This window comes from Chiloscyllium punctatum, chromosome 29 (assembly GCF_047496795.1).
Source record: "Chiloscyllium punctatum isolate Juve2018m chromosome 29, sChiPun1.3, whole genome shotgun sequence".
NCBI classification, from domain to species: domain Eukaryota; kingdom Metazoa; phylum Chordata; class Chondrichthyes; order Orectolobiformes; family Hemiscylliidae; genus Chiloscyllium; species Chiloscyllium punctatum.
In genome coordinates, this window is record NC_092767.1 from 35680871 (window position 1) to 35708300 (window position 27430).

The window sequence follows — 27430 nt, forward strand, 5'->3', positions numbered from 1 at the left end:
TCAGTTCCATCCATACAACTTCACTGGATGATCCATCAGGAATATCCTCTCTAAGTGCTGCCATGACGTTTTCCCTTATCAAAAACGCCACTCCCCTCCTCTCTTGCCTCTCCTTCTCTCCTTCCTATAAACACACCTTCAGTGCAGGTTTGCAATTTAACACAGTCCTTGTGTTTCAGAGGTAGGGGCACTGCCACTGCACCACAAAAGCCCCGCAAATCAGAATTAAACCACAGAGAACATTCATAACACCTGACATAATAAGAGACACCAATGTTCGAGTGTCTGTATAATGGCGACCACTGGACCAGAACGTAACATCTTCGATCACAAGGTGTAGGGAGCAACTATCACCCATATTTACAAAGTTTCAATAGTTTCAATCCCTTATCAGGAATACTAACATGGCAAGAATCATTTTGAATAACTTATTGATAATTCCGGATGTTTTCAGCGTTGAGGTAATCTGTGTTTTCACGCTGCACTCAATCTCTCTCCATCAAACACTGATGTCCCACGTTTCCTAGCCCTTTAACCGATACCATGGAGGATCACCTGGGGATTGTGAGGTGCCACCACTCTTCACATTAGTGTTTCATTCAAATGTGAACAAACAGATTATGACAATGCATATTAAGTGCTCAAATAAATATACATGTATTTCTAAAATTAAGTTTTAAAGACTGGACAATTCTATTCCATTAATTCATGCAATGATAACTTTCATTCCGCGAGCAATATTGTTTTCCAATCAAACACTCCCATCTCTGAATCTCATTGTGTTCCAAAGGTATCCTTCTCTCGAGAATGCCCACTCAATAACTCGTTCCCTCAGTGAGCTGGATAGCTGGTTTGCAATATAAAGGCATGCCAACTGCATTGGCCCTGGTCCCACATTAGATGATGCTACGATGAAGGACTCTTCTTACCCTGACCTGAGCTATGGTGACCCCGAGGTTACGCTCAGCACCTTCACTAAGGATCTAGTCCAGGGTGTAGAATTAAAGAGCCTTTATTGGTCAGTGCATTGAGTGTAGGAGTGTGGCTGTACATGACATGAGTTAGGCCACTTTTGGAATACCATATTCAATTCTGGTCTCCCTGCTATCGGAAAGATGTTGTTAAACTTGAAATGTTGCAGAAGAAATGTACAAGAATGTCACTTGCCCTTGAGGGCTTGTCCTAATGGAGGCTGAGCAGTAACCTGTTTCTGAACAAAGAGACCTTGGAGTGCAAGTTCATAGCTCTTTGAAAGTGGAGTCGCAGGTAGATATTACAGTGAAGAAAGCATTTAGTATGCTTTCCCTTATTGGTCAGCGTACTGAGTACATGTGTTGGGAGGTCGTGAGGTGGCTGTACAGGACATTGGTTAGGCCACTGTTGAAATACTGCATGCAATTCTGGTTTCCTTCCTATCAGAAAGATGTTGTGAAACTTGAAAGGGTTCTGAAAAAAACTGCAAGGCTGTTGCCAGGTTTGGAGGATTTGAGCTATAGGGAGAGGTTGAACAGGCCGGGGCTGTTTTTCCTGGAGCATCGGAGGCTGAGGGGTGACCTTATAGAGGTTTACAAAATTATGAGAGGCATGGATAGGATAAATAGACAGAATCTTTTCTCTGGGGTGGGGAAGTCCAGAACTAGAGGGCATAGGTTTAGGGTGAGAGGGGAAAGATATAAAAGATATCAAAGAGGCAACTTTTTCACGCAGAGGGTGGTAAATGCATGGAGTGAGCTGCCAGGGGAAGTGATAGAGGCTGGTACAATTGTAACATTTAAGAGGCATCTGGATGGGTATATGAATAGGAAGGGTTTGGAAGGCTGTGGGCTGGGTGCTGGCAGGTGGGACGAGATTGGATTGGGATATCTGGTCTGCATGGACAAGTTGGAGCAAAGGGTCTGTTTCTGTGCTGTACATCTTTGTAACTCTCTGACTCGATGACCTCAGAGAGGTTTGCTAAATCATGAACAGCGTGGATAGGGTGAATAGCCAAGGTCTTTTCTCCGGGGAAGAGGAGTTCATACTGGTGCACACAGGGTTAAGGTGAGATGGGAACATTTAAGATGGACCCAAGGGGCAACTTTTCTCAAATAGAAGTCAGTGCGTGCATGGAATGAGCTGCAAGAGGAAGTGGTGGAAGCTGGTACAATGACAGCATTTGAAAGGCATCCAGATGGTTATATGAATAGGAAGGGTTCAGAGGGATTGAGGCCATGTGCTGGCAAATGGGACTAGATCTGTTCAGGGTGAATGGGTTTAACGGAGCGGTCTGTGTCCATGCTATGACAATTTAACTCTCAGTCATCAGCATAGAGAAAACGGTGAGACACGGTTGTTGGTAGATCATTTGTCTGAATGTTGAAAAGTGTTTAGATCAACCCTGTGTCCAACCCTTGGGCAGTCTGCCCCATGCACTTCCTACCTTTCACAGAGTCATAGTGTCATAGAGATGGACAGCACGGAAATAGACTGTTGGTTCAAACCTTCCATACCATCCAGATACCCGAAATTAATCTAATCCCATTTGCCCCACATCTCGCTAAGCCCTTCCTATTAATATAGGCATCCAGATGCCTTTTATATGTTTTAATTGTACCAGCCTTTTCCTCTGGCAGCTCATTCCACGTACATATCAGTCTATACAAGAAGAAGACTGCCCCTTAAGTCCCTTTAAAATCTTTCCCCTCTCACCTTGAACCTATAACTTCTAGTCTTGGAAATAGATATTGGCTATTTTCCCTTTTCCATTCCCCTCATGATTTTATAAATGTCTACAAGGTCACCCCTCAACCTTCGAGCCGCAGCCTATTCAGCTTCTCCCTCTAACTCAAAACTTTCAATCCTACAACACCCTTGTCAACCTTTTCTGAACCCTTTCAAGTTTTATAACATTCTTCCTGTGGCAGGGAAAATAAAATCGAATGCAGTATTTCAACAGTGGGCTAACCAATGTCATTGACAGCCATAACATGACCTCCCAACTCCTATATTCGATGCACTGACAATAAAAGCAAGCAACCCCAGCATTGCAAAGTAGATAGAGTGGGAACCGGCATTGTGAGGGAGAGAGACTGGGATCTGTCAGTGTGAGGGAGAGAGAGTGGGAGCCATCAGTATGAGGGAGAAAGAGTGGGAGCCGTCAGTTTGAGGGAGAGAGAGTGGGACCTGGCAGTGTGAGGGAGAGATTGAGCAAGTTATCCAAGATTGTGGAACAGGTACAGTAGGCCCATCTGCTCCAGGCTGGCCATATTTCCTTTTCCCCTCTCTCCTTCTCGTATTTTTTCCCTTCCCTACTGGAGTTCTGTCGATCGGCAGCAGTGGTACTGCATTGTGGGAAGTGTGGCAGCAGCCGTGGGTCCTGAGTGCTTTCAGATGGCCATCTTGGGTGTGGATATGGCTTTGGGCCCAAGCCCATGGTCAGAGCAAGCCCAAAGTGTCAATGAGGGAAATACATAAATGATGAAACACGGTGGACCTAGCATCAATCAAGGTATCACACCGCTGGTCACAGGTCTCAAGTCTGGAAAGCAATTTTCCATCATCACATTCTGTCTCCTACCTTCTGTGTCCAAATGGCTAGTATTCTCCTTGTATTCCGCGTGACCTCATGTTTCTAAACAATTGACCATTCAGAACTTTGTTTCATGCCTGACAGAAGTACATATCAATCACATTCACCACTCTGTATTCATCAATCCTCTTCATTACTTCCTTAAAAAACTCAATTAAGTTAATGAGACATGATTTCCCACCATGTTGACAAATTCTAATCTGCCTTTCCACATTTATGTAAATCCTCAGGATCCCTCAGGATCTCAGCTCAACATAATGCCCACCACCAATGTCAGGCTCACTGATCTATAGTTCCCTGGCTTCTCCTTCCCATATTTCTTGAAAAATGACACCATGTTCGCCAACTGGCCCGTTATCATTAACTATTGATGATATAAATATCTCAGCAAGGGGCCCAGTAATCAGTTCCCGAGCTTCTCACAGAGCTCTCGGGTACACCTGGACAGGTCCTGGGTTATATCAACCTTTCTATATTTAAAGATGTCCAGCACCTCCTCCTCTGTAATATGGACACTTTTGAAGATGTCCATATTACAGATATTTATTTCCCCAAGTTCTCATGCTTCCATATCCATATCACAGTAAACACTGATGCAAAATGCTCATTTAGTGTCTCCCACATCTGCTGCGGTTCCATAGGTGGGCTTGTTGATCTTTCAGGGGCCCTATTCTCTCCATAATTACCCTTTTGTCTTTAATGCATTTATAAATCTCTTTGAATTCTCCTTAATCTTATTCGCCAAAGGTATCTCATGTCCCATATTTTCCCTTCCTGATTTCACTCTTATGTATACTTCTACTGCCTTTATACTCTTCTTGAGATTCTCCAGAATCCTGCTGTCTATAACAGACATATGCTTCCTTCTTATTTTTGAACAAAACCTCATTTTCTCTGGTCATCTGTCTTTCCCTACACCTACCAGCCTTGCCCTTCACCCTAACTGGAACATACTGTCTCTGGATTCTCATTATCCTATTTTTGAAGGCTTCCAACTTTCCAGCCATCCTTTACCTGAAAATACCCACCTCCAACCAACTTTTGAAAGTCCTTGCCTAATATCATCAAAATTGGCCTACCTACCCTGCTTTATTTCCCAAGAGTAGGTCAGGTTTTGCTCCTTCTTTAGTAAGTACAAGCACATACTGAATCAGAACATTTGCTTGTAGACACTTAGCAAATTCCTCTCTAACCAAGACATTAACACTATGGCAGTCCCAGTCTGTGCTTTGAAAGGTTCAAATCCCTTACAATCACCACACTGTTATTCTTACAGATAACTGAGATCTTCAAACAAATTTGCTTCTCAATTTCCCACTGACTTTTGGGAGTCGACAACAGATTCGTATTTAGGTGATTATTCCTGTAAGTACATCCAGGGAAATTATTCCCTCCCTCCCAGCACTGTGGGTCAACCCACAGCAAGTGGACTGCAGTGATTCAAGAAGGCAGCTCACCACCACCTTCTCAAGGGGCAACTAGGGATGGGCTATCAGTGCTGGTCAGCCAGTGACACCCATTGTCCCATAAATGAATAAAAAATAATTTGGGTCGAACTGAAAAATAAGAAAAGGATAATTACCTTAAATACAGCCGTAATGTTATCCCTCATCAAAAAAAAACACACCACTCCCTTCCCTCTCTTGCCCCCTTTCAATCCTTCCTCTAGCATCTATTACCCTGGAACATTAAGCTGCCAGTCCTGTCCATCCCTGAGCCATGTCTCTGTCATTTCTATGATATCCCAGTTCCATGTTCCTAACCATGCCCTGAGTTCACCTGCCTCACCTATTAGGCCACTTGTATTGAAATAAATGCAGTTTAATTTATCAGTCCTACCTCGTTTCTGCTGTGTTCTGGCCTGCCCTGGTTTAATTGATAAGCTTGTCTTCCCAACGATACCAGTCTCAGACTGATCTCTTTCCCCACCTTCTTCCTGGGTATCAATTCCAAACCCCTTCGACCCCCAAGCAGCTCTAGCAAATCTCCCCATCAGTATATCAGTCCCCTGGCAAGTCAGGTGCAACTTTTCCTTCTTACACAGGTCTCTTCTACCCCAGAAGAAATTCCAATGATTCAAAAATGTGAATCCTTCTCCCCTCCACCAGCTCCTCAGCCGTGCATTCATCTGCTGTACCCTCCTAGTCCTACTCCTTCTGGGACATATCAGATGTTAAGAGATACAGTGCAGGAGTTGGGGTGTCATGTTGAAGTTGTACAGGACAGTTGTGAGGCTTCTTCTGGAATAGTGTTCTAGAAAGGATAGTATCAAACTGGAGAGGGTTCAGAAAAGATTATATCTGTCTAACCTCTCTCAGCCCCTATAACCCTCGTTTCCTCTGAAACCTCTTCCAGACCTTACACCCATACTGATCTCTTTAAACTCCTGCAGTCCCAAAATTCCTCCAGATCTCTATAACCGTCACCAGCCCCTAGGTACCTCCCTATCTCTGTAACCTCCTCCAGCCCCAAGGCTCCTCCCTATCTCTGTAACCTCCTCCAGTCCCTACACCCCTCCCTATCTCTGTAACCTCCTCCAGCCCCTAGGCTCCTCCCTATCTCTGTAACCTCCTCCAGCCCCAAGGCTCCTCCCTATCTCTGTAACCCCCTCCAGCCCCTACATCCCTCCCTATCTCTGTAACCTCCTCCAGCCCCAAGGCTCCTCCCTATCTCTGTAACCTCCTCCAGCCCCAAGGCTTCTCCCTATCTCTGTAACCTCCTCCAGCCCCAAGGCTCCTCCCTATCGCTGTAACCTCCTCCAGCCCCAAGCCTCCTCCCTATCTCTGTAACCTCCTCCAGCCCCTACATCCCTCCCTTTCTCTGGAACCTGATCCAGCCCCGAGGCTCCTCCCTATCTCCATAACCACATCCAGCCCCTACACTTCACCCTATCTCTGTTACCTCCTCCAGCCCCAATTTCCTCTCTATCTTAGAACCCTCTCCAGGGTCTACACTCCTTCCTGTCTCTGTAACATCCTCCAGCCCCTACATCCCTCCCTATCTCTGTAACCATCTCCAGCCCTTACACCCCTGCCTATCTCTGTAACCTCCTCCAGCCCTTACATTCCTCAATTTCTCTGTAACGTCCTCCACACCCTACAACCCTCCCTATCTCTGTAACTTGCTGAAGAGTCTACACTCCTCCCAATCTCTGTAACCTCCTCCAGCCCCAACACTCGTCCCTATCTCTGTAATCCCCTCAAACCCCAAGATCACTCCGAATCTCTGAAACCTCCTCCAGCCCCTATGCTCCTCCCTATCACTGTAACCACCTGAAGCCCCTAAATGCCTCCAAATGTCTGTAACCACCTCCAGCCCCTACATCCCTCCATATCTCTGTAACCACCTCTAGTCCCTACACCCCTTCCTATCTCTGTAACCACCCCCAGCCCCTATACCCCGCTCTATCTCTGCAACCAGCTCCAGCCCCTATACCCCTCCCTATCTTTGTAACCACCTCCAGCACTACACCCCTCCATATCTCTGTAACCACCTCCAGCCCTTACACCCCTCCCTATCTCTGTAGCCACCTCCAGCCCCTATTCTCCTCCATATATCTGTAATCACCTCCAGACCCTACATCCCTCCCTATCCCCAAACCACCTTTATCCCCTACACCCCTCCCTATCTCTGTAACCTCCTCCAGCCCCTACATCCCTCCTATTTCTGTAACCTCCTCCAGCCCCTAGGCTCCTCTCTATTTCTGTAACCCCTTGCAGCCCCTAATCCCCTCCCCATCTCTGTAATCTACTCCAGAGCCTACACTCCTCCCTATTCCCAAATCACCTCCATCCCTTACATTCCTCCCTATCTCTGTGAACACCTCCAGTGCCTGCACTCCCTCCCTATGTCTTAAACCTCCTCCAGCTCCTACACTCCTTCCTATCTCTGTAACCTCCTCCGGCCCCTACATCCCTCCCTATCTCTGTCACCACCTCCAGCTCCTACAAACTTCACTGTCCCCAGGACCTGATCAGGTGTTCGCGACAACGCTGTGGGAAGCAAGGGAAATGATTGCTGTGCCCCTTGTTGAGATATTTGTATCATTGATGGTCTTAGGCGAGATGCTGTAAGACTGGAGTTTGGCTAATGTGGTGTCACTAAGAAAGGTGCTAAGGAAAAGTCAGGAAACTATAGACCAATGAGCCTGACATCGGTGGTGGGCAAGTTGTTGGAGGGAATCCTGAGGGACAGGATGTACATGTATTTGGAAAAGCATGGACTGATTAGGGATCGTCAACATGGCTTTGTGCGTAGGAAAACATGTCTCACAAATTTGACTGAATTTTTTAAAGAAGTAACAAAGAGCATTGATGAGGGGAGAGTGGTGGACGTGATTTTTGTGGACTTCAGTAAGGCATTCGACAAGATTCCCCATGGGAGACTGGTCAGAAAGGTTAGATCTCATGGAATACAAGCAGAAAATAGCCATTTGGATCCACAACTGATTCAAATGTAGAAGACGGAGGGTGGTGGTGGAGGGTTGCTTTTCAGATTGGAGGCCTGTGATCAGTGGTGTTCCACAAGGATCGGTGCTGGGTCCGCTAGTTTGCATCATTTATATAAATAATTTGGATGTGAACACAGGAGGTATAGTTAGTAAGTTTGCAGATGACATTAAAACTGGATGTGTAGTGGACTGCGAATAAGTTGACCTCGGAGGCCAACGGTACCTTGATCAAATGGGCCAATAGGCTGAGGAGTGGAGTGTGTATGGAATGAGCTGCCAGAGGAAGTGGTGGAGGCTGGTACAATTACAGCATTTAAAGGGCATCTGGATGGGTATATGACTGAGAAAGGTTCAGAGAGATGTGGGCCAAATATTGTCAAATGAGTTCAGATTAGGTTAGGATAACTGGTTGGCATGGACGAGTTGGACTGAAGGGTCTGTTTCCATGCTGTACATCTCTGTGAATCGATGACACTGTGACCTCCTCCACCCACAACACTTCTCCCTATCTTTGTAACCTCTTCCAACCTCTACTTTGTAATCTCTTCCAACTCCTACCACCCCCCCCGACCCCCCCATCTCCATAATCTCCTCCAGTCCCAATAATCCTCTCTGAGCTGTAACATCAATGCTCATTATCATTCTAATATGTCTGCTCTCCTTCGATTCCAGCCTCTTGACCATCGCTCCACTGGGCCTTCAGCTGCTTGGGGCCTCCATGTTACCATCTGATAAGACTTTGAACAGTTTGCATTTTCCTTCAGTGATGAATCCTTCAGCCCTCCAAGCCTGAGCGGACACATTTTGCCTTCCATATTAAAACTGTCTTCACTTACAGGATCCGTATTCCCCTGTCCCCTTCCTATTCATGCCTGCTGCTGGATGCTTCTTGAAAACTCCAATTGTGTCTGCTTCCATTGTCTGTTCTGGCAGTGTGTTCCATGAAATCACCACCCTTTCCATGATAAACATGCCTCACATATCTCTTTTAAACACCCCCCCCGACCCCTGCACCTTGAACCTGTGTCCCTGAGTAACTGACTCTTCCACCCTGAGAAAAGGCCTCATACTTTCCACCCTATCCATGCCATTCACAATCTTATAAACTTCTATAAGGTCACCCCTCAACCTCCTGCATTCCAGTGAACACAAACCCAGTCTATCCAATCTTTCTTCACAGGTAAGATCCCCCAATCCAGGCAACGTCCTGGTAAACATTTTTTGTCCCCTCTCTGAAGGATCCACATCAGAACTGTATGTGTTTTTCACTGCAGCATAGGAAATTGAGGGGTGACCTTGCTGAGGTTTATAAAATCATGACAGTGATTGACAAGGTGAATGACAAGGGTCTTTTCCCGAGTGTGGGGGAGTTCAGTCTCAGGGCCATGTTTGGAAGGTCAGAGGAAAAAGATTTAAAGATTGAGGAGCAACTCTTTTTTCCCCAGAGTGGTTTGTGATGGAATGAACTTCCAGATGAAGTAATGTATATGGGCACAGTTACAATGTTTAAAAGATGCCAGCTCTTGATGCCAGTCATTTTTTTTTCTCCATTCTGTGCTACTGAATGCCCAAATTTCTGTGACATGCATTTCCAGAGGACTAACATGGCAAGGGAGTACACGTTAAATAGGAGGACCCTGGCAAGCACAGAAGATTAGACAGATCCTGGTTTGTGTGTTCCAGCCATCCGTGAAGGCAGCAGGATAGGCAGGTAAGGGAATTAAGAAGGGTCAAAGCCACTGAATACATGAGAAGGGAGGTGTCATGTTGGAGTTTTACAGGATTTTGGTGAGACCACAGCTGGAATACTGTGTGCAGTTCTGGTCACCACATTATAGGAAGGATGTGATTGTACTGGAGGGGGTGCAAAGGAGAACCACCAGGATGTTGCACTAGATTGAGCATTGCCTAAACCTGCAGGTGTGTGTGTGTGTGTGTGTGTGTGTGTGTGTGGCTATGGTAACCCACCTAGCCTGCACATCCCTGGACATTATGGGCAATTCAGCATGGCCAATCCACCTAACTTGAACATCTTTGAAATCAGAGCACCCGAAGGGTACCCAAGCAGACAACATGCAAAACTCCACACAGCCACCCAAGGCTGGAATCAAACTCTGGTTCCTGGCACTGTGCTCCAACAATGCTAACCTCTGAGCCACTCTCGGCCAGGGGAATTTTTTTTTTGGATCCATATCAACTTGCTGTGCTCAGATTCACAGCTTTATTATGAACGGTCAAATCACCATAATTCCAATTTCGCATCAGAGAGAGAGAGAGAGATGACGGGTGGTGAAGTTTGATTTAATTTGATTTACTATTGTCACTTTTTTACAAATAAATCCATGGGATGGAGGCACCGTTGGCCAGGCCAGTGTTTATTGCCCATCCCTAATAGCCCAGAGGGCAGTTAAGAGTCACAGTACAAACAGGTCCTTCCCGTCTCCTGGTCCTCTCTTCATCCAAGGGTTACCCCTCCCACATTGTTGTGGGCTCAATGGAAGGTTCCTTCCTGAAAGAGCATCTCAGCCCAGGCTGGGGTGTGGGTTATTGGATTTGGCTGGCTCTGTGTTCTCTCTGGTTGTAGGTTCTCCGACCCAGACTGTGCACCATCGCGATCCTCTCGTTCACTTCACCCAGGCAACACCGGTCCAGGAAGGCTGAAGAGAAGCAGAGACCGGGGAAGGAAACGCCTGTAGCCAGGCAGGCAGACAGGAGCGAGAGGAGCCCGGACTCCGAGAGAGAAACAACGGAACATTGGCTGGGTGTCATCCAGAGGAGGGTGGGAGGAGTTACTGAGAGAGACAGAGAGAGGGAGAGGAGTTAGTGAGACAGAGAGAGAGAGGGAGAGGAGTTACAGAGGGACAGAAAGAGAGGAGGAATGAGAGAGGAGTTACTGAGGGAGAGGGATGAGTTCGTGGAGGAGAGGGATTACAAAGGGAGAAGGATTATAGAGGGAGAGGGGTTACAAAGGGGTCGCAGATAGAGGGAGAGGTGTTAAAGTGGGAGAGGAATTCCAGAGGGAGAGCAGTTCCGGGGGGAGAGGGAGTGAAAGTCGGAGTTATTCGTTGAATCTTTGGGAATAGGAAAGACAAGAGTCTAACAAGGAGAGGGGACTGGCTGGGGCGACCTCTCCAGCAAATTGCAGTCACTCCTTCCCCACGGTCTAGTGAAGGCAGTGCTGCCCAGCACAGAGAGCATCCATTCTGCATTTGCCTATCGCCTGTAGGCTGGGGACACTGCCCTCTGGAAAGCGCTGTGCCCAAGCTGAGCCAGCGTTGTACCCGCTGGTCGTGCCTCAGATCAGTGCTGTGTGTGCTCAGTGTGGTCTTGTTGTGCCAATGGCTGCTGGTCCAGAGAGGAGGGGGCCGGCTGACCCTCAGGCTGGTGAAATCAGGCGCCAGTCCAATGCAGGAACACCTCCTGCTGGTCGAGGAGAACTCCACCTGCTGGCAGATCATCCAGGGGGACAGGCAGGAGGTGGAAAGGGCCCTCCTCAACTCCATTACTATCTCCCTCAAGCACCAGGCCGTCACTGAGGGAGATTTCTGAACATGACCCGAAATTGCAGATCGTTTGTGAGGGCCCGCAAGTATATCACTGTCCCCCTGAGCCCTGAGGAGGAACACTTCCCCTTGGCTTACTCCATGATCATCCACCAGAGCATTGAGATGTTCGAGAGGCTTCTACGGAGCATTGACACCCCACAGAATATCTACTGTATCCACGTGGACCGCAAATCCCCGAGTCAATTTCATGCGGCCGTTCGGGCCATCGCGTCGTGTATCCTCAATGTCTTTGTAGCAGCCAAGCTGGAGTGGGTCACCTATGCTGGCTGGAGCAGAGTTCAGGCAGATCTCAACTGCATGAAGGAGCTGCTGGAGAGCCCTGTCCCCTGGAGGTACTTCATCAACGTGTGTGGCCAAGACTTCCCCCTGAAGACCAACCGGGAGATAGTCCGCAGCCTCAGAGCTCTGAACGGCTTCAACGTGATTGAGTCGGATCCTGCACCAGGGTTCAAAAAGGTAACCGCATTCCTGTCTGCTGGGCCTCTCTCCATCCAAGTGTTTTCCATCCTCCCTCCCTCCATCATCTCTCTCTCTCCCTTCCAGTCCTTCACCCCCGACTGTACAAAGAGAGACAGGGTTGTTAAAATTGTTCAACTGCATGGAGGGAGGTTCAGAATGTACAAAGGAAAAGAGAGGAGTTAGAGAGTTCAGCTGCAAACAGAGTAGAAGGGCAATTGATGTTTCAGGTCGGAAACTTTCATCAGAACCCAGGGAGAGGAAGGGGCTGCAGACAAAATGGGGGTGTTGGGCTGGGGAAAGGTGGGTGGGATGGCGATTGGTGGATGCAGGGAGGAGGTGGCTGTGATTGGACAGTGGGTGGGGGGGGGAGCAGATGGGTGGAAAGGAAGATGGTCAGGTGAAAGGGATGGCGTAAAAAGAGAGGGCTGGGCCTGGGATAAGGAGGGATATAGACTGATTACGAGAGTATACAGGAATGTAGGTAGGTTAAGAGTGGAGGAGAAAGTGAGGACTACAGATGCTGGAGATCAGAGACAAGAATGTGGCACTGGAAAAGCACAGCAGCTCAGGCAGTATCTGAAGAGCAGAAGAATCAATGTTTCGGATATAAGCCCTTCATCAGGAATGAGGCTTGTGGACCAGGAGGCTGAGAGATAACTGGGAAGGGTGTGGGGCTGGGGGTGGAAGGTAGCTGGGAATGTGATAGAGAGATGAAGGTATGTGGGGGGGGGGGGGGGGTGGTTGTGGAAGGTGGAGTGGACAGGTGGGAAGGAAGGTGGACCGGTCAGGAGGGTGGTGCTGAGTTGGAGGCTTAGGACTGCGATAAGTTGGGGTGGGGAAATGAGGAAACTAGTGAAATCAACAATGATCTGCCTGGTTGCAGGGTTCCAAGGTGGAATATCCAGGCATCAGCTGGTAAGGGTTTGGTGATGGAGGAGGCCCAGAACCTGCATGCCCTTGGTGGGAGGGGGATTTAAAGTGGTAAAAACAATGATTGCAGATGCTGGAAACCAGATTCTGGATTAGTGGTGCTGGAAGAGCACAGCAGTTCAGGCAGCATCCAAGGAGCTTCGAAATCGACATTTTGAGCAAAAGCCCTTCATCAGCCCTTCCTGATGAAGGGCTTTTGCCCGAAACGTCGATTTCGAAGCTCCTTGGATGCTGCCTGAACTGCTGTGCTCTTCCAGCACCACTAATCCAGAAGGGGGAAGTTAAAGTGTTCAGCCACGAGGCGGTGGGGTTGGTTGGTGGGTGTGGGTGTCCCAGAGATGTTCTCTGAAACAATCTATAAGTCAGAGTTCTGTCTCCCCAATGGAGAGGAGACCACATCGGGTGCAATGGATGCAGTAGATGACATTGGTGGAGGTACAGGTATACTTCTGTCAGATGTGTAAGGATCCTTTGGAGCCTTGGACTGAGGTGAGGGGGAAGGTGTGGGTGCAGGTTTTGCACTTCTTTCAGAGGCCAGGGAAGGTGCCAGGAGGGGAGGGTGGGTTGGTAGGGGGTGTGAATCTGACAAGGTAGTTGCAGAGGGAATGGTCTCTGAAATGCAGATGGAGTGCAGAGGGAAATATGTCCCTAATGGTGCGGTCTGTTTGTAAGTGACAGAAGTGGTGAAGGATAATGCAATGTATCCGGATGTTGGTGGGGTAGAAGGTGAGGACCAAGGAGTTCTGTCCCTGTTGTGTTGGGAGGGGTGTGGTTCAAGGGTGAAGGTACAGGAAATGGAGCAGATGCACTGGAGGGCATTGTCAACCATGTGGGAGAGGAAGTTGTAGTTTTTGAGGTAGGACACCATCTGGGATGTTCTGTGGTGGAAGTGGTCCTCCTGGGAACAGATGCAGCAGAGGCAGAGAAATTGGGAATAAGGGATAGTGTTTTTACAGGGGTAGGGTGGGAGGAGGTGTATTTCAGGTAGCTGTGGGAGTTGGTGGGTTTGTAGTAGATGTCCGCAGTTGGTCGGTTTCCAGAGATGGAGAGGTCCAGGAAGGGGAAAGGTGTCAGAGATTGTCTGGGTGAATTTTGAAGAAGTAACAAAGAGGATTAATGAGGGCAGAGTAGTAGATGTCATCTATATGGACTTCAGTAAGGTATTCAACAAGGTTCCCCATGGGAGACTGATTAGCAAGGTTAGATCTCATGGAATACAGGGAGAACTAGCCATTTGGATACAGAACTGGCTCAAAAGGGAGAAGACAGAGGGTGGTGGTGCAGGGTTGTTTTTCAGACTGGAGGCCTGTGACCAGTGGAGTGCCACAAGGATCGGTGCTGGACCCTCTATTTTTTGTCATTTACATAAATGATTTGGATGCGAGCATAAGAGGTACAGTTAGTAAGTTTGCAGATGACACCAAAATTGAAGGTGTAGTGGACAGCAAAGAGGGTTACCTCAGATTACAACAGGATCTGGACCAGATGGGCTAATGGGCTGAGACGTGGCAGATGGAGTTTAATTCAGATAAATGTGAGGTGCTGCATTTTGGGAAAGCAAATCTTAGCAGGACTTAAACATTTAATGGTCCTTGGGAGTGTTGCTGAACAAAGAAACCTTGGAGTGCAGGTTCATAGCTCCTTGAAGCAGAGTCGCAGGTCGATAGGATAGTGAAGACAGCGTTCGGTAAGTGCGCTTTTATTGATCAGACTATGGACTACAGGAGTTGGGAGGTCATGTTGTGGCTGTACAGGTCATTGGTTAGGCCCTGTTGTAATATTGCTTGCAATTCTGGTCTCCTTCCTATTGGAAAGATGTTGAAAGGATTCCAAAATGATTTACAAGGATGTTGCCAGGGTTGGAGATTGGAGCTAAAGGGAGACGCTGAATAGGCTGAGGCTGTTTTCCCTGGAGCATCAGAGGCTGAGGGGTGACCTTATCGGAGGTTAACAAAATTATGAGGGGCATGGATAGGATAAATAGACAAAGTCTTTTCCCTGGGGTCGGGGAGTCCAGAACTAGAGGGCATAGGTTTCGGGTGAGAGGGAAAAGATATAAAAGAGACCTAAGGGGCAACATTTTCATGGAGAATGTGGTACGTGTATGGAATGAGCTGCCAGAGGATGTGGTGGAGGCTGGTACAACTGCAACATTTAAGAGGCATTTGGATGGGTATATGAATAGGAAGGGTTTGGAGGGATATGGGCCGGGTGCTGGCAGGTGGAACTAGATTGGGTCGGGATATCTGGTCGGACCGAAGGATCTGTTTCCATGCTGTACATCTCTATGACTGTAAGTGGGTACTGCAGATGCTGGAGATTACAGTCAAGATTAGAGCAGTGTTGAAAAAGCACAGCAGGTCAGGCAGCATCAGAGGAGCAGGAAACCCCTACATCAGGAATAACTTCACAGAGGCCATTATCCAGTCACCAACTCACCATTTTGTTTACACATGGAGTCCTTGACACGGATCCAGCTTCCTCAGAGCCAGCTCAGAGTGAACAGAACATCTGATCATCCTGTTTATTTTTTTTCGGAAGCAGCCTCAGGAGTAGCAGTCGAAGTCGTCCCCAGGTGTAGGTAGGCCCAGGCAGCAGCAGCAGGGGTGCAGGCGCGGTCCAGGCTTCAGTCGGAGGAGCAGGCCCAGACTATAGCAGCAGTGGTGGTAGTAGCTGCCTGTGCAGCTGAGCACAGCTTCAAATTAACAGAAATAAGCAGAAAGAAACCGCAGAAAACAATCACAACAAACTATGAAAAAAAAATTAAAACTCCTTTTCAGTAGGAGGACACCAACAGCAGCACATAAGACACACTGAAGCTGTTTCGAAGTCAGTCTCCTCTCCTCGAGAGGATTGAAGAGTCCTTCATATGCTGATCCAGCTCCCCTCGAGCCAGCTCTCAGTGAGCAGATCCCTTGACATGCCTGTTTATTTTTCTTCCACTACCACCCGACAGCAGTCATGCTTATTTTTCCCTTGTACCCATGTCATGTGTGTAGGTGTCAGATGCAGTGAAAAACAACAAGTGTGTAAATCTTAATTTATGTGGGAAATAGAACCCACTCACTTCAATAATTTCAGTCCAAGACAAGATCTGCAGCAGCAGTATCATCTGATATACTCTTGCAAGAGTGGTATCCACAAGGTAGGCACACAGTACAAAACCTTGATACAATTCATTTCCCTTTCCCTCCTCCCACTACTCTAAACCCAGTGCCCATTCCTCTTGTTTATCTCTTGCCTTATCTGGCCTTGTGCGTAACAGTACAGGTTTTGCTTGGCCATTTCACCACATTCCTCTGTGATCTATTGTTTCTGCTTCTGCTTCCTTGCTTGCTACAGCAACATTTCCTCTCATTCTTCGTCCACACTGAGCCTTATGACCTCTTAATTGTGGTTTTTGTTTTTGCAGAAGTGGGAAACAGATGATTATAACTGTTTGTACAAGTATATCCAGCTTAACCTACACTCCCCTTCCTCTTTCATGATTCAGCTTTGTGATTTTCGCAGACAACATTTATAATTGCTCTTCACAATTTATATTCCTTCACCAGGAAGAAAGGAAACAGACAGTCGTGTTTATTTATATTTTATTAAACAATTCACAGTTTATACAAACAATTACATTTACAGCTGTATACAGAGAAACAGCAATTTTACAAGGGAGGGGAATGACAAAGCCAAGCCCCAAACCTTGACATTCAACCGGTTTTCAGGGAAAGGAGGACAAACCTCAAATCCCAGTTTCAATCATTACGAACAGTAACAATGACATTCCCTACATATAAGACAGTCCAACTGTGTCAGAAACAGAGCATACAATACAGACCCCCAAAAAACCAGCAAGCCTTCACCCCCCCAACCCCCCCACCCAAATACCTCCCACCTTCCAGCCGCTCTAAGGCAGCCCGCCCCTACGCGCCTTCCGGCTCTCAGTCCGGCCTGACACACCTTTCGACCACCTGCAGGACAGCCCATCCAGATTACCCCTTCTAAGGACAACTGCGCTCAGAATGGCCTCCCCATCTACTGGCTCGAAGGGCAACTGGCATCAGGGTGGCCTACCCACCCCCTGGTTCTCGGGGTGACAGCTTTCAGGACGACCCATGAACGTCCCAGCTCACAGTACGGCCTGCCAGACCCAGGGACACACAAGACAGTGCAGGTGATAAGCCCAACAAGAAACACAATAGAGTTAATTGTGAAAAAACAGAGTCCTTTCTGGTACACAGAGTCCAAATAGATTAGATTACTTACAGTGTGGAAACAGGCCCTTCGGCCCAACAAGTCCACACCGACCCGCCACCAACCCATACCCCAACATCTACCCCTTACCTAACACTACGGGCAATTTAGCATGGCCAATTCACCTGACCTGCACATCTTTGGACTGTGGGAGGAAACCAGAGCACCCGGAGGAAACCCACGCAGTCACGGGGAAAATGTGCAAACTCCACACAGTCAGTCGCCTGAGGCGGGATTTGAACCCAGGTCTCTGGCGCTGTGAGGCAGCAGTGCTAACCACTGTGCCACCGTGCCGCCCACGGTGTGTCTACAATAGTGAGTCTACAAAAAAAAAGAGTTCTCAGGAACAGAGTCCACTCCAGTTTACAACATGTGTTGTCAGAAACCGAGTCCCCTGTTAAAAACAAGGTCTACAACCAAGGGCAGAGTCCACTCCCAAAGGCAGCAAATGCACACCCCACAGCACACAGGTGTTCAGTCTCCATGGAGTCCTGGCACATCCTTGGAGAGCCAGGCCCACTCACAGGAACACAGTACATTGTAAAGGTGGTTAACTCACAGGGGTTTTGGTCCACTCCTGAAGGGAAGGTCTTCTCCCAAACTCCAGGATACAGCAAGTGCTCACCTCCCAGCACACACACAGGTGTTCAATCTTCAGAGGCCCAGTCTCAGGGCTAGGCCTCCCCATAGGAACAGCTCCTCTGGTAAAATGTATGTCTTCCACAAGGGCTCAGTCCAAACAGTGAGGACACATACAAAAAACAAAGAAAACTAGAGTCCAAGGGCTAAGCCCTACTACAAAATTAACATTGTCCTTTTCTCAAAAGTGAAGAAGAGTAACACACGGACTATAACCAGTCAGTGAAACAACAGTCCCCTAATGAGAACTGAGTTACACCTGAAACACAGTATGTGCATCAGGAGTTTAACAATCAGTCCTCCCTAAAGGAATGCCAGTTAACAAACTGGCTAAATAATTCAGCCAGTTCAGGAATCAGGTTTCCCCCACACAAAAAACAAGCAGAAACCAACAGTAACACACTGACTGTGACCCAGCCAGCACAGAGTCAGTCACCTAAATCAAGAAGACCGCTGAATCTCCTGTTTATAAATTTTATTAAACAGTTTACAAAAACAGTTAACATTTACAACTGTATACAAGAGATAGAAATTTTACAAGGGAGAGGAGCATTCCCCTGTTTTTTTTATTTTATTAAACAAGTACAAAAAAAAGAGGTTACAGCACAACAGTTAACATTTACAGCTGTATACAACAGCAATTTTACAAGGGAGAGGAGCAGCAAAGCTCGGCCCCAAACCCTACCGTTCAACCAGTTTACAGGGAATTGAGGACAAACCACAAATCCCAGTTTCAAATATGAAAAGACAGCAACAATGACATTTATGCATAAGACAATCCTGTTACATTAAAAAGTGCAGATAATACAGACCCAGCAAGCCCCCGTCCCTCCCACCTTCCGACCACTCTCAGGCAGTCCGCCTCTACGCGCCTTCCGGCTCTCGGTCCGCCCTGACACACCTTTCGACCAGCTCTGGGACTGCCCGCCCCACTACCCACCTGGGGTGACAGCGCTGAGGACGGCTACCCACCTTCTCGCTCTCGGTCTGCCCCTACGTACCATTGGGCTCTCACCCACCCCGATGGGCCATCTGGCCAATGGCTATCCTGGCACATCTTTCGGCCACCTCTAGGACAGCCCGTTCCCTTCCCTGGGATGACAGGGTGCAGGACAGCCCACAAGCCTTCTGGATCTCAGCCCGCCCCTACACGCTTTCTGGCTCTTGGCTGCTCTGATACAGCTTTCGACCACCTCTAGGACAGCCCGTCGGCGATTACCCCTTTTCAGGACGACAGTGCTCAGAACGGTCTACCCACCATCTAGCTCTCGGGGAGACTGTCATCAGGGTGGCCTACCCACCCTCCGGCTTTTGGGACAGCCTACCAACCTTCAGGTTCACAGGGTGGCCCACCCACCCTCCGGCTCTCAGGGTGACAGCTTTCAGGACGACCCACGAGCCTCCCAGCTCACAGTAAGACCTGCCAGACCCAAGGACATGCAAGACAGTGCAGGTGATAAGCCCAACAAACCATATGATAGTTAATTACCAACAAACAGAGTCCGTTCTAGTCCAGAGTCTATTAACACAGACATTTTTCTTCAAAATGTAGAGTCCATTTCCAGACCTGAGGGGTGGAGAGAATGCCACACAAGGCCTTGATGAGACCACATCAGAATCAGTCTGTACATTTTTCTCTCATTTAAAACATAAAATAATTACATTGACAGCAAGTTTCACCTGCCTTTTTCCCAGGGATGAAGGTTGAACAAATTGGCTTTTACACATTTAAGTTTGGAAATCTGAGAGATCTTTTTGAAATGTATAAATTTCTCTGAGGGGATATGATAAGATGGTTGATGGGACATTGCTTTCTCTTGTAGGTTTGATATGATGTTCTGGAGAATAAGATATCGTCAGAGTCCTACAGCACCGAAACATACCCTTTCGTCCAACTCATCCATGCCAACCAGGTATCCTAATTGGAACTAGTCCCATTATCCTGTGTTTGGTCCATATCCCTCTAAACTTGTCCTCTTTATGTCGTCTGTTAAATCTTGTGATTGTACCCACTATAACAATTCTTTTTGGCAACTTGCTCCGTATTTGCACCACCCTCAGGTCTCACCTTAAACCTATGCCCTCTGGGTTTGGACTCCCCCTTCCTGGGGCTATTCACTTTTATTGATTTCCCCCACAATTTTATAAACCTCTATATGGTCACCCTTCACCCTCCAATACTCCAGTGAGAAAAGTCCTAGCATATCTAACCTCTCCTTATAACTGCAGTCCTGGCAACATCTTTGTAAATCTATTCTGCATCCTTTGCAGTTGAACAACACCCTTCCAACAGCAGGGCGATCACAAATTTATCCAATACTCCAAAAGTGGCCTCACCAATGCCTTGCAGAATTATTTTCCCCTGAGAGTGCTGTTGCACTGTGTAAATCTCTTCTGTACGAAGTTGTGAAGGCTGAGTTGATGAAGTTATGAAAGGGTGAGCAAGGTGACCTTTTTTTTAAAACAAGATAAGGACCCCGGGGGAAACGATAGAAATGTGGAATTGAAATTGCAACCAGAAGAGCAGTGATCTTCTTGAATGGTGGAGCAGACTTGAAGGGACGAATGGCTGACTTATGCTTTGATATTGGTGGAGACAAGTTATGCCTTAGTTCCAGTAAAGAGTAGGGAGTTTTCTGACCACTCAGCTAAGGGCTTTGGTGTCCCTCCTGATAACATGATCCTTGAAGTTAATCTCCCTCTGCGCCAGTCACAGAATTAAAGAATTCTTGCGGAAGGATGCCATTCAGCCCATCATGACTGTAATTATTCCACATCTAGTACCAATCTTCTGCATTTGCACATTCAGCTCTGGCAACATCTGATAAATCTTTTCTGAACCTTTTCAAATTTCACAACATCCTTCCTATAGCAGGGAGACCAGAATTACATGCTGTATTCCAGAAATTGCCAAACCAATGTCCTGTTCAGACACGGCATGACCTCCCAAATCCTACACACAACGCACTGACCAATAATGGCAAGCGTAGCAAACGACATCTTCACTACCCTGTCTATCTGCGACTCCTTTTTCAAGAAACTATGAATCTGTATTCCACGATCCCTTGTTTCATCATCACTCCCCAGACATTTCCATGAAGTGTATTATTCCTGCCCTGATTTGCCTTTCCAAAATGGAGCACCTCACATTTATCGACATTAAACTACATCTGGCACTCCTCGGCCTATTATCCCATCTGATCAAGATCCCGTTGTACTCTGAGGTTGACTTGAAATATTACTCTGGATGTAGGTTTGCTCGTTGAGCTGGAAGGTTCATTTTCAGATGTTTTGTCACCATACTAGGCAACATCTTCAGTGAACCTTCCAACTCAGCGAGCAAACCTACATCTAGAACCTCAACCTGAACTACAAACCTTCTCAAACCTTGCTGATATATTACTGTCATGTATAATCGAGTTACAGTAAAAAATGTTGTCTTATGTGCTTTACAGTCAGATATTGATAGGTTAAGTTGGCAAAAATGTTGGCAAATGGAGTGCAATGTGGGAAAATGTGAAGTTGTTCATTTGGAAGGGAAATCAAAAGAATAGAATATTATTTAAATGGAGAAAGCTTCAGAAAGCTGCAACACAAAGGGACTTGGGGGAACTAGTGAATGAAACATGGAAAGCTTGCACACGGGGGCAGCAGGTAATTGGGAAGACTAATGGAATGTTGGACGAAAACAGAAATTTCTGGAGAGACTCAGCAGGTCGGGTAGCATTCATAGAGAGAAAACAGAGTCAATGTTTCGAGTCTGGTGACCTTTCTTTAGAACTGAAGTGGAATGTTTGCCCTTATTTGAAGGGGGTTTGGAGGATAAAAGTCAGGAGGAAGTTAAGAGAATGTTCAGTGGGATGGCCCCATTATGGAGGGATTGTCTTAAAAACAAAAGGCTAAACAGGATTCTACTCACTGGAGTTTAGAAGAATGAGAGGTGACCCCATTGAAATGGACAGGATTAAGGGGCTTGACTGGGTAAATGCTGGGGGGTGGGGGGTATTGTCTCAGAATAAAGGGGCACCAGTTTAAGATTGAGATGAGGTGGAATTTCCTCTCTGAGAAGGTTGTGAATCTTTGGAATTCCTTGCCACAGAGAGCTGTCCTTGTATATATTTAAGGTTCAGATGAATAGATTCTTGCTCAGTTGGGGAACTAAGTGTTACGGGGATAGGGCAAGAACATGGACTTGAGGAATGTTGAATCAGCCATGATCCTAGTGAAGCTGACTTGACGGACCAAATGGCCAACTCCTGTCCTGACTTGTTAATGGTCTTACATTTACTGATGAACCTGTTCAAAGATGTTATCGCACAACTCTGGAGCAGAAGCGACTTGAACCTGGGTCTCCGAGGCTCACACCGCATGGATCCTAGTTTACTTTATATCATGCACTTGACATTCATGCTGGTAGTTATGGCTGCAATTCGCACCAACCTGCCTTAGATCAAATTAATGAAGCGAAGCCAGTGCAGGTTTTCAAACTTGCAGGTTTCCAACCTCGCATCATGCATTGATGAAGTAGCTGAGAATTTGGATGCAGAGAATATTGTCTGAACTGGATTCAATGAAGTGTTTCACTAGGCACTAGATAAAAATGGCTGGACAACAAAATTGACAACACAAGCCCTGCTTCATGGATCTTGTTTTGGACGAGAGGTTGGTAGGTTGGTAGGTGGGAATGATCCACACAGCTGGGACATATAAACATCAAGACCCGGAGCAGGAGAAGATGATTTGGCCCTCCATGAGGCCCACCATACTATATGGTCATGGCTAATTCTCTATCTCAATGCCATACTACCGCTTTCTCCCCATGCCTTTGATGCTTTTGAAACCTAAATATTTGTTAATCGCATTCTTGGATATATTCAATGACTCAAACTCCACAGCTTCCTGTGGTACAGAATTCCATAAATTCACTATCGTGTAAGTTAAATGTTTCCGTATCTCAGCCTTAAATAGACGACTGCTTTTGTTCAATATGTCAGTGATATCAATCTTGGAGTATGTGGCAAAATGCCCATATTCGGGGCAATGATAAACCTGGAGGATTGGCAAATGGTGAGGATGATGTGAATTGTCCAGAGTCACCACAGTGAACAGACAGCATCCAGTCAGAGGTGAATACAGAAGAGTGTAAGGTGCTATGTTTTGGGAGAAGGATGTGGAGAGGTAATAGAAATGTAATGACACAATCGTAAAGAGTGCGCAGGATTAGAGGGATCTGGCGATAAACATTCATCAACATTAGAAGATGGGGGAGGCCATAAGAGGGTAGAAAATCAGAAGGCTTCATAAATAGAGGCATTGATGCCAATAAATGGTTGAGTTATGCTGCATGTCGAATTGGTTTAGCCCCAGTTGGATTGTTGTGGTCATTTCCGGTGACTATAAAACGATGTGAGGGCCCTCAGGACAGGGAGGAGATTTCGCAGAATGGTGCCAGGATTTAAGTTGGATGGCACAGTTGGAAAGGTCAACGATGCTCCCATTGGAACAAAGGAGATTGGGGTGAGGTTTATTCAATGGGTACAGGGTGAGCACTCGGTAATGAAGACAAGGAAATATACTTCACTGTTCACCGATTGTACAAGTGCAATGGAATGCAGATCTAAGATTTTGGGTTAGAGGCATGGTTGGGAGATCTGAGGAATTGAAACGTAAATGAAGCCTAAACTACATTTGTATGAGATGATGGAAAGTTCCGATGTAAGTTTGAAAAAAAAAGTCTGCTCCCATACATACAAGGAACAAGAGTAGGCCATTGGCCCTTTTGATCCTGTTCCACCATCCACATTCCTGCATACCGTCTATCATCCCCTTGGTAACCAAGGATCCATATCTCCCATGGATGATGCCACAAGGACCGAGGATAAAATATATCTTTTGGCACAATGTGAATAAAGTGTCTTGTGTCTTGCGGAAGGGGTAGCACGGTGGCTCAGTGGTTAGCACTGTTGTCTCACAGCGCCAAAGACCTGGGTTCGATTCCAGCCTTGGGCGACTGTCTGTGTGGAGTTTGCACATTCTCCCCATGTCTGCGTGGTTTTCCTCTGGGTGCTCTGGTTTCCTGCCACAATCCACAAAGATGTGCAGGCCAGGTAGATTTGTCGTGCTAAATTGCCCATAGTGTTCGGGTACATTAGTCAAGGGTAAATATTGGGTAGGATAATGGGTGTGGATGGGTTGCTCTTCAGAGGATTGGTGTGGACTTGTTGGGCCAAATGGCCTGTTTCCATACTGTAGAGAATCTAATGTGTGGTGTCCTTCACTCTGAGGGAGGAGCTTTGGATTCAAGTCCTACTCCAGGAGCTGATGGCCATAGGAAGGTGTCTTCATTGCTTTTGTGTGACACTCAAGGGTATGGGCCAAGTGCTACAAAATGGGTCGAGAATAGTTCGAAGCTGGTCTTTTTGACCAGTGCAGACACGATGGGCTGAAGGGCAACTTATTATTTTGGTGCTCTAAACCTCAATAACCAGAGAGCACGGAGTCATAACATCATACGGTATGGAACAGACCCTTCAGTTCAACCTGTCCAGTCATCCCAATCTGACCTAGTCCCATTTGCCAGCCTTTGGCACATATCTCTCGAACCTATTCCTATTCATGTCCACATCTAGATGCCTTTTAAATATTGTCATTGTACCAGCCGCCTCCACCACCTCTTGATAGCTCATTCCAAACACACATCACCCACTGCATGAAAAAGTAACCCCTCAGGTCTTTCCCCTCTCAACTTAAACCTATGCTTCTAGTTTTGGACTCCCCCACCGTTGGGAAAAGACCTTTAGCTATACAGCCGACCTGGAAGGAATCAAAATGGGGCAAGAACAGAAAAGGAGGTCAGCTAAACAATTCTGATCAGCAACAGAAAAGTGCAGCCAAGCACGTATGCAAGCTAGCTAGCTTACTGAAACTGGCTCCCGTTAAGTGAGAAGGCAGGAAGACCGAAACAAAACTCAACAGGTGTTGTAGAAGTTTAAGGTCAATGATCTAATGCTAAACGTCACGTACCTAGATCAGGATCTGATTGATCAGTTGTGTTGCTAAGGCTTGAAATCAAAATGTAATTCGTGAAAGGGGAACGCTGATTTGTGTGTAAAAGTGTGATTGCAACTGCCTGTTTCAGACTCTCCAGGCAAGGGTGGGCTTTGACCCGGCTGGTTGAGTCTTCTTGCATGTATGTGATAAAGGAAGCTGTGTGAAGTGTACTATCATCTGGCTGATTATTTCAACATCTATCCATGCTTCTCCTGATTTTATGAACTTCTGTACGGATACCCCTCAGCGTCTGACCCTCCAGGGAAAATAGCCCGAGCCTATTCAACCTCTTACTGTAGCTCAAACCCTCCAATCTCGGCAACATTCTGGTAAATCTTTTCTGCACCCTCTCAAGTTTAACAACATCCTTCATTTCGAAGGGCGACCAGAATTGTATGCAGTATTTTAAAAGTGGCCTCACCAATGTCCTCTACAGACAATAGATCACACTTGGTAATGGCAAAGGCATATCAGAGATAGTCAAAGATACTCCTCCTTATAGAAAATAGGTGCAGGAGTAGGCCATTCAGCCCTTCAAGCTAGCACCACCATTCATTATGATCATGGCTAATCATCCACAATCAGTATCCTGTTCCTGCCTTATCCCAATAACCCTTGATTCCACTATCTTTCAGAGCTCTATCCATCTCTGTTACAGCTGCAACATTACATCCCAACTCCTATATTCAATGCACTGACCAATGAAGGTAAAGGTATCAAACACCTACTTCACCACCCTGTCTATCTGCAATGCAACTTTCAAAGAACTATATCCCTGCACACCATGTCCTTCTCTCTAAGGCAAAAGCTCTGTGTTCAAGTCCCACTCCAGGAGTTGATGACCACAGGAAAGTGTCTCCATTGCACTGGTGAGGCATGAAAGGCAATGTTCCCAGTGCTGGAAAATGAGACTGGAGTAGCAAGGAGCCTGTTTTGCTAGCGCAGACACGATGGGCTGAAGGATCTATTTTTCTGGTGCTCTCAACCTTTATGACCAGAGGGCACAGCTTGAAGTGTATTTTTGGAGCCAGATCCACTGGGAGTGTTTGGGGATGAGTTATATGTTTGCTCAGCGAATGAGCATTGGGAGATGGTTTGGGAGGCTAGGATATGGGGAAATTGGCAGGTGACTGGCACTAGGCAATAGGAGTGAGAAAGGCCTGAGGGGCTGAATGGCCTTGTTCTCCACTGTAAGGTGAGTAACTGAGAGAAGGAGTGTGCATGGATCTTGCTGGAGCTGGGGGCGAGGAGAGTGCAGAGGAGTTGGGGAGGGAAAAAGCCATAGGTGAAGTTGAAAAGCTATCATTTCTGCTTTCTCATCTCTCTCACTCTCTCTTGCACTTTCCTTTTAGAAACGTTGGCAATACCACCACGATACCCTCGACCAAGTCGTCTTGACGGCGCAACTCAAAGACCAGCCAAACATCAGCCCCTCCATCTTCGTGGGCAGTGCCTACTTCATGGCCTCCAGAGAGTTTGTCGGCTATGTGTTTGACAGTGCCAAGATCCAGGCCTTCCTCAAGTGGTCGGAGGACACCTACAGCCCGGACGAGCATGTGTGGGTTACCCTGCACAGAATGCCCAATGTACCAGGCTCCATCCCGTACACCCAATCAGCCACCAGGACACTTGGCCGGGCAGTAAAGTGGTCCTTTGAGGCTGGTGACGTTGCGAGGGGTGCCCTATACCCTCCCTGCACGGGAAGGTATCGCCACTTGGTTTGTGTGTATGGGGCAGGAGATCTACATTGGGTGGTCTGTCAGAGATGTTTCTTTGCAAATAAGTTTGACCCCAACATGGACAACACGGCAGTACAGTGCATGGAGGAATATCTCCGAAACAGGACACTTGGTAAAACTGGGGCTGGGTTAGAGGTTGGGACAGAGTAAACCTCGGTGATGGTGGTAGGGGTGGTGGGTGAGACATTGGAAACACTGAGAGACTGGGCACTGTGAAACTGGGCACTGTGAGACTGTATAGTATAACACTGGCTGCTGTGGAGGCCAGGCACAGTGAGACTGCATGCTGTACATGGCCACTGTAACACAAGACAGTGTGAGGCTGGGCACTATAGTGTTGGGCACTGTGGAGATTGGATACCTTAATACTATCCACTGTAACACTGGGCGCTGTGAGACTTAGCACTGTAACATTAGTCACTGTAAGAGTCAAAATGTGTGGTGCTGGAAAAGCACGGCAGGTTAGGCAGCATCCGAAGAGCAGGAGAACCGATATTTCAGGTATAAGCCCTTCATCAGGAATGTGGGGGAGTAAGGAGGTTGAGAGATAAATAGAGTGAGGGTGGGGCTTTTGGGGAAGGTAGCTGGGAAGGTGCTCAGTAAATCCAGCTGGGGGGGTAATTGTGATCGGTCGGTGGGGAAGGTCGAACATAAAGTTAGGAAGGAAGATGGACAGGTCAAGAGGGGAGAGCCGACTTGGTGGGTTGGATCTGGGATGAGGTGGGGGGAGAGGAGAGATTTGGAAACTAGTGATGTCAATATTGATGCCATGTGGTTGAGGGTC

General features: G+C 47.1%; 1 protein-coding gene across 1 annotated transcript; it reads left to right on the forward strand.

Annotated features, from left to right (window-relative positions):
- Positions 1–11662: 11662 nt before the first annotated feature.
- On the forward strand, positions 11663–26802 carry LOC140454338 (beta-1,3-galactosyl-O-glycosyl-glycoprotein beta-1,6-N-acetylglucosaminyltransferase 3-like). Its single transcript, XM_072549051.1, has 2 exons — positions 11663–12040; positions 26260–26802. Exons 1-2 carry the CDS (start codon positions 11663–11665, stop codon positions 26794–26796), a joined length of 915 nt encoding a protein of 304 aa, XP_072405152.1. The 3' UTR covers positions 26797–26802.
- The last annotated feature ends 628 nt before the right edge of the window (positions 26803–27430 follow it).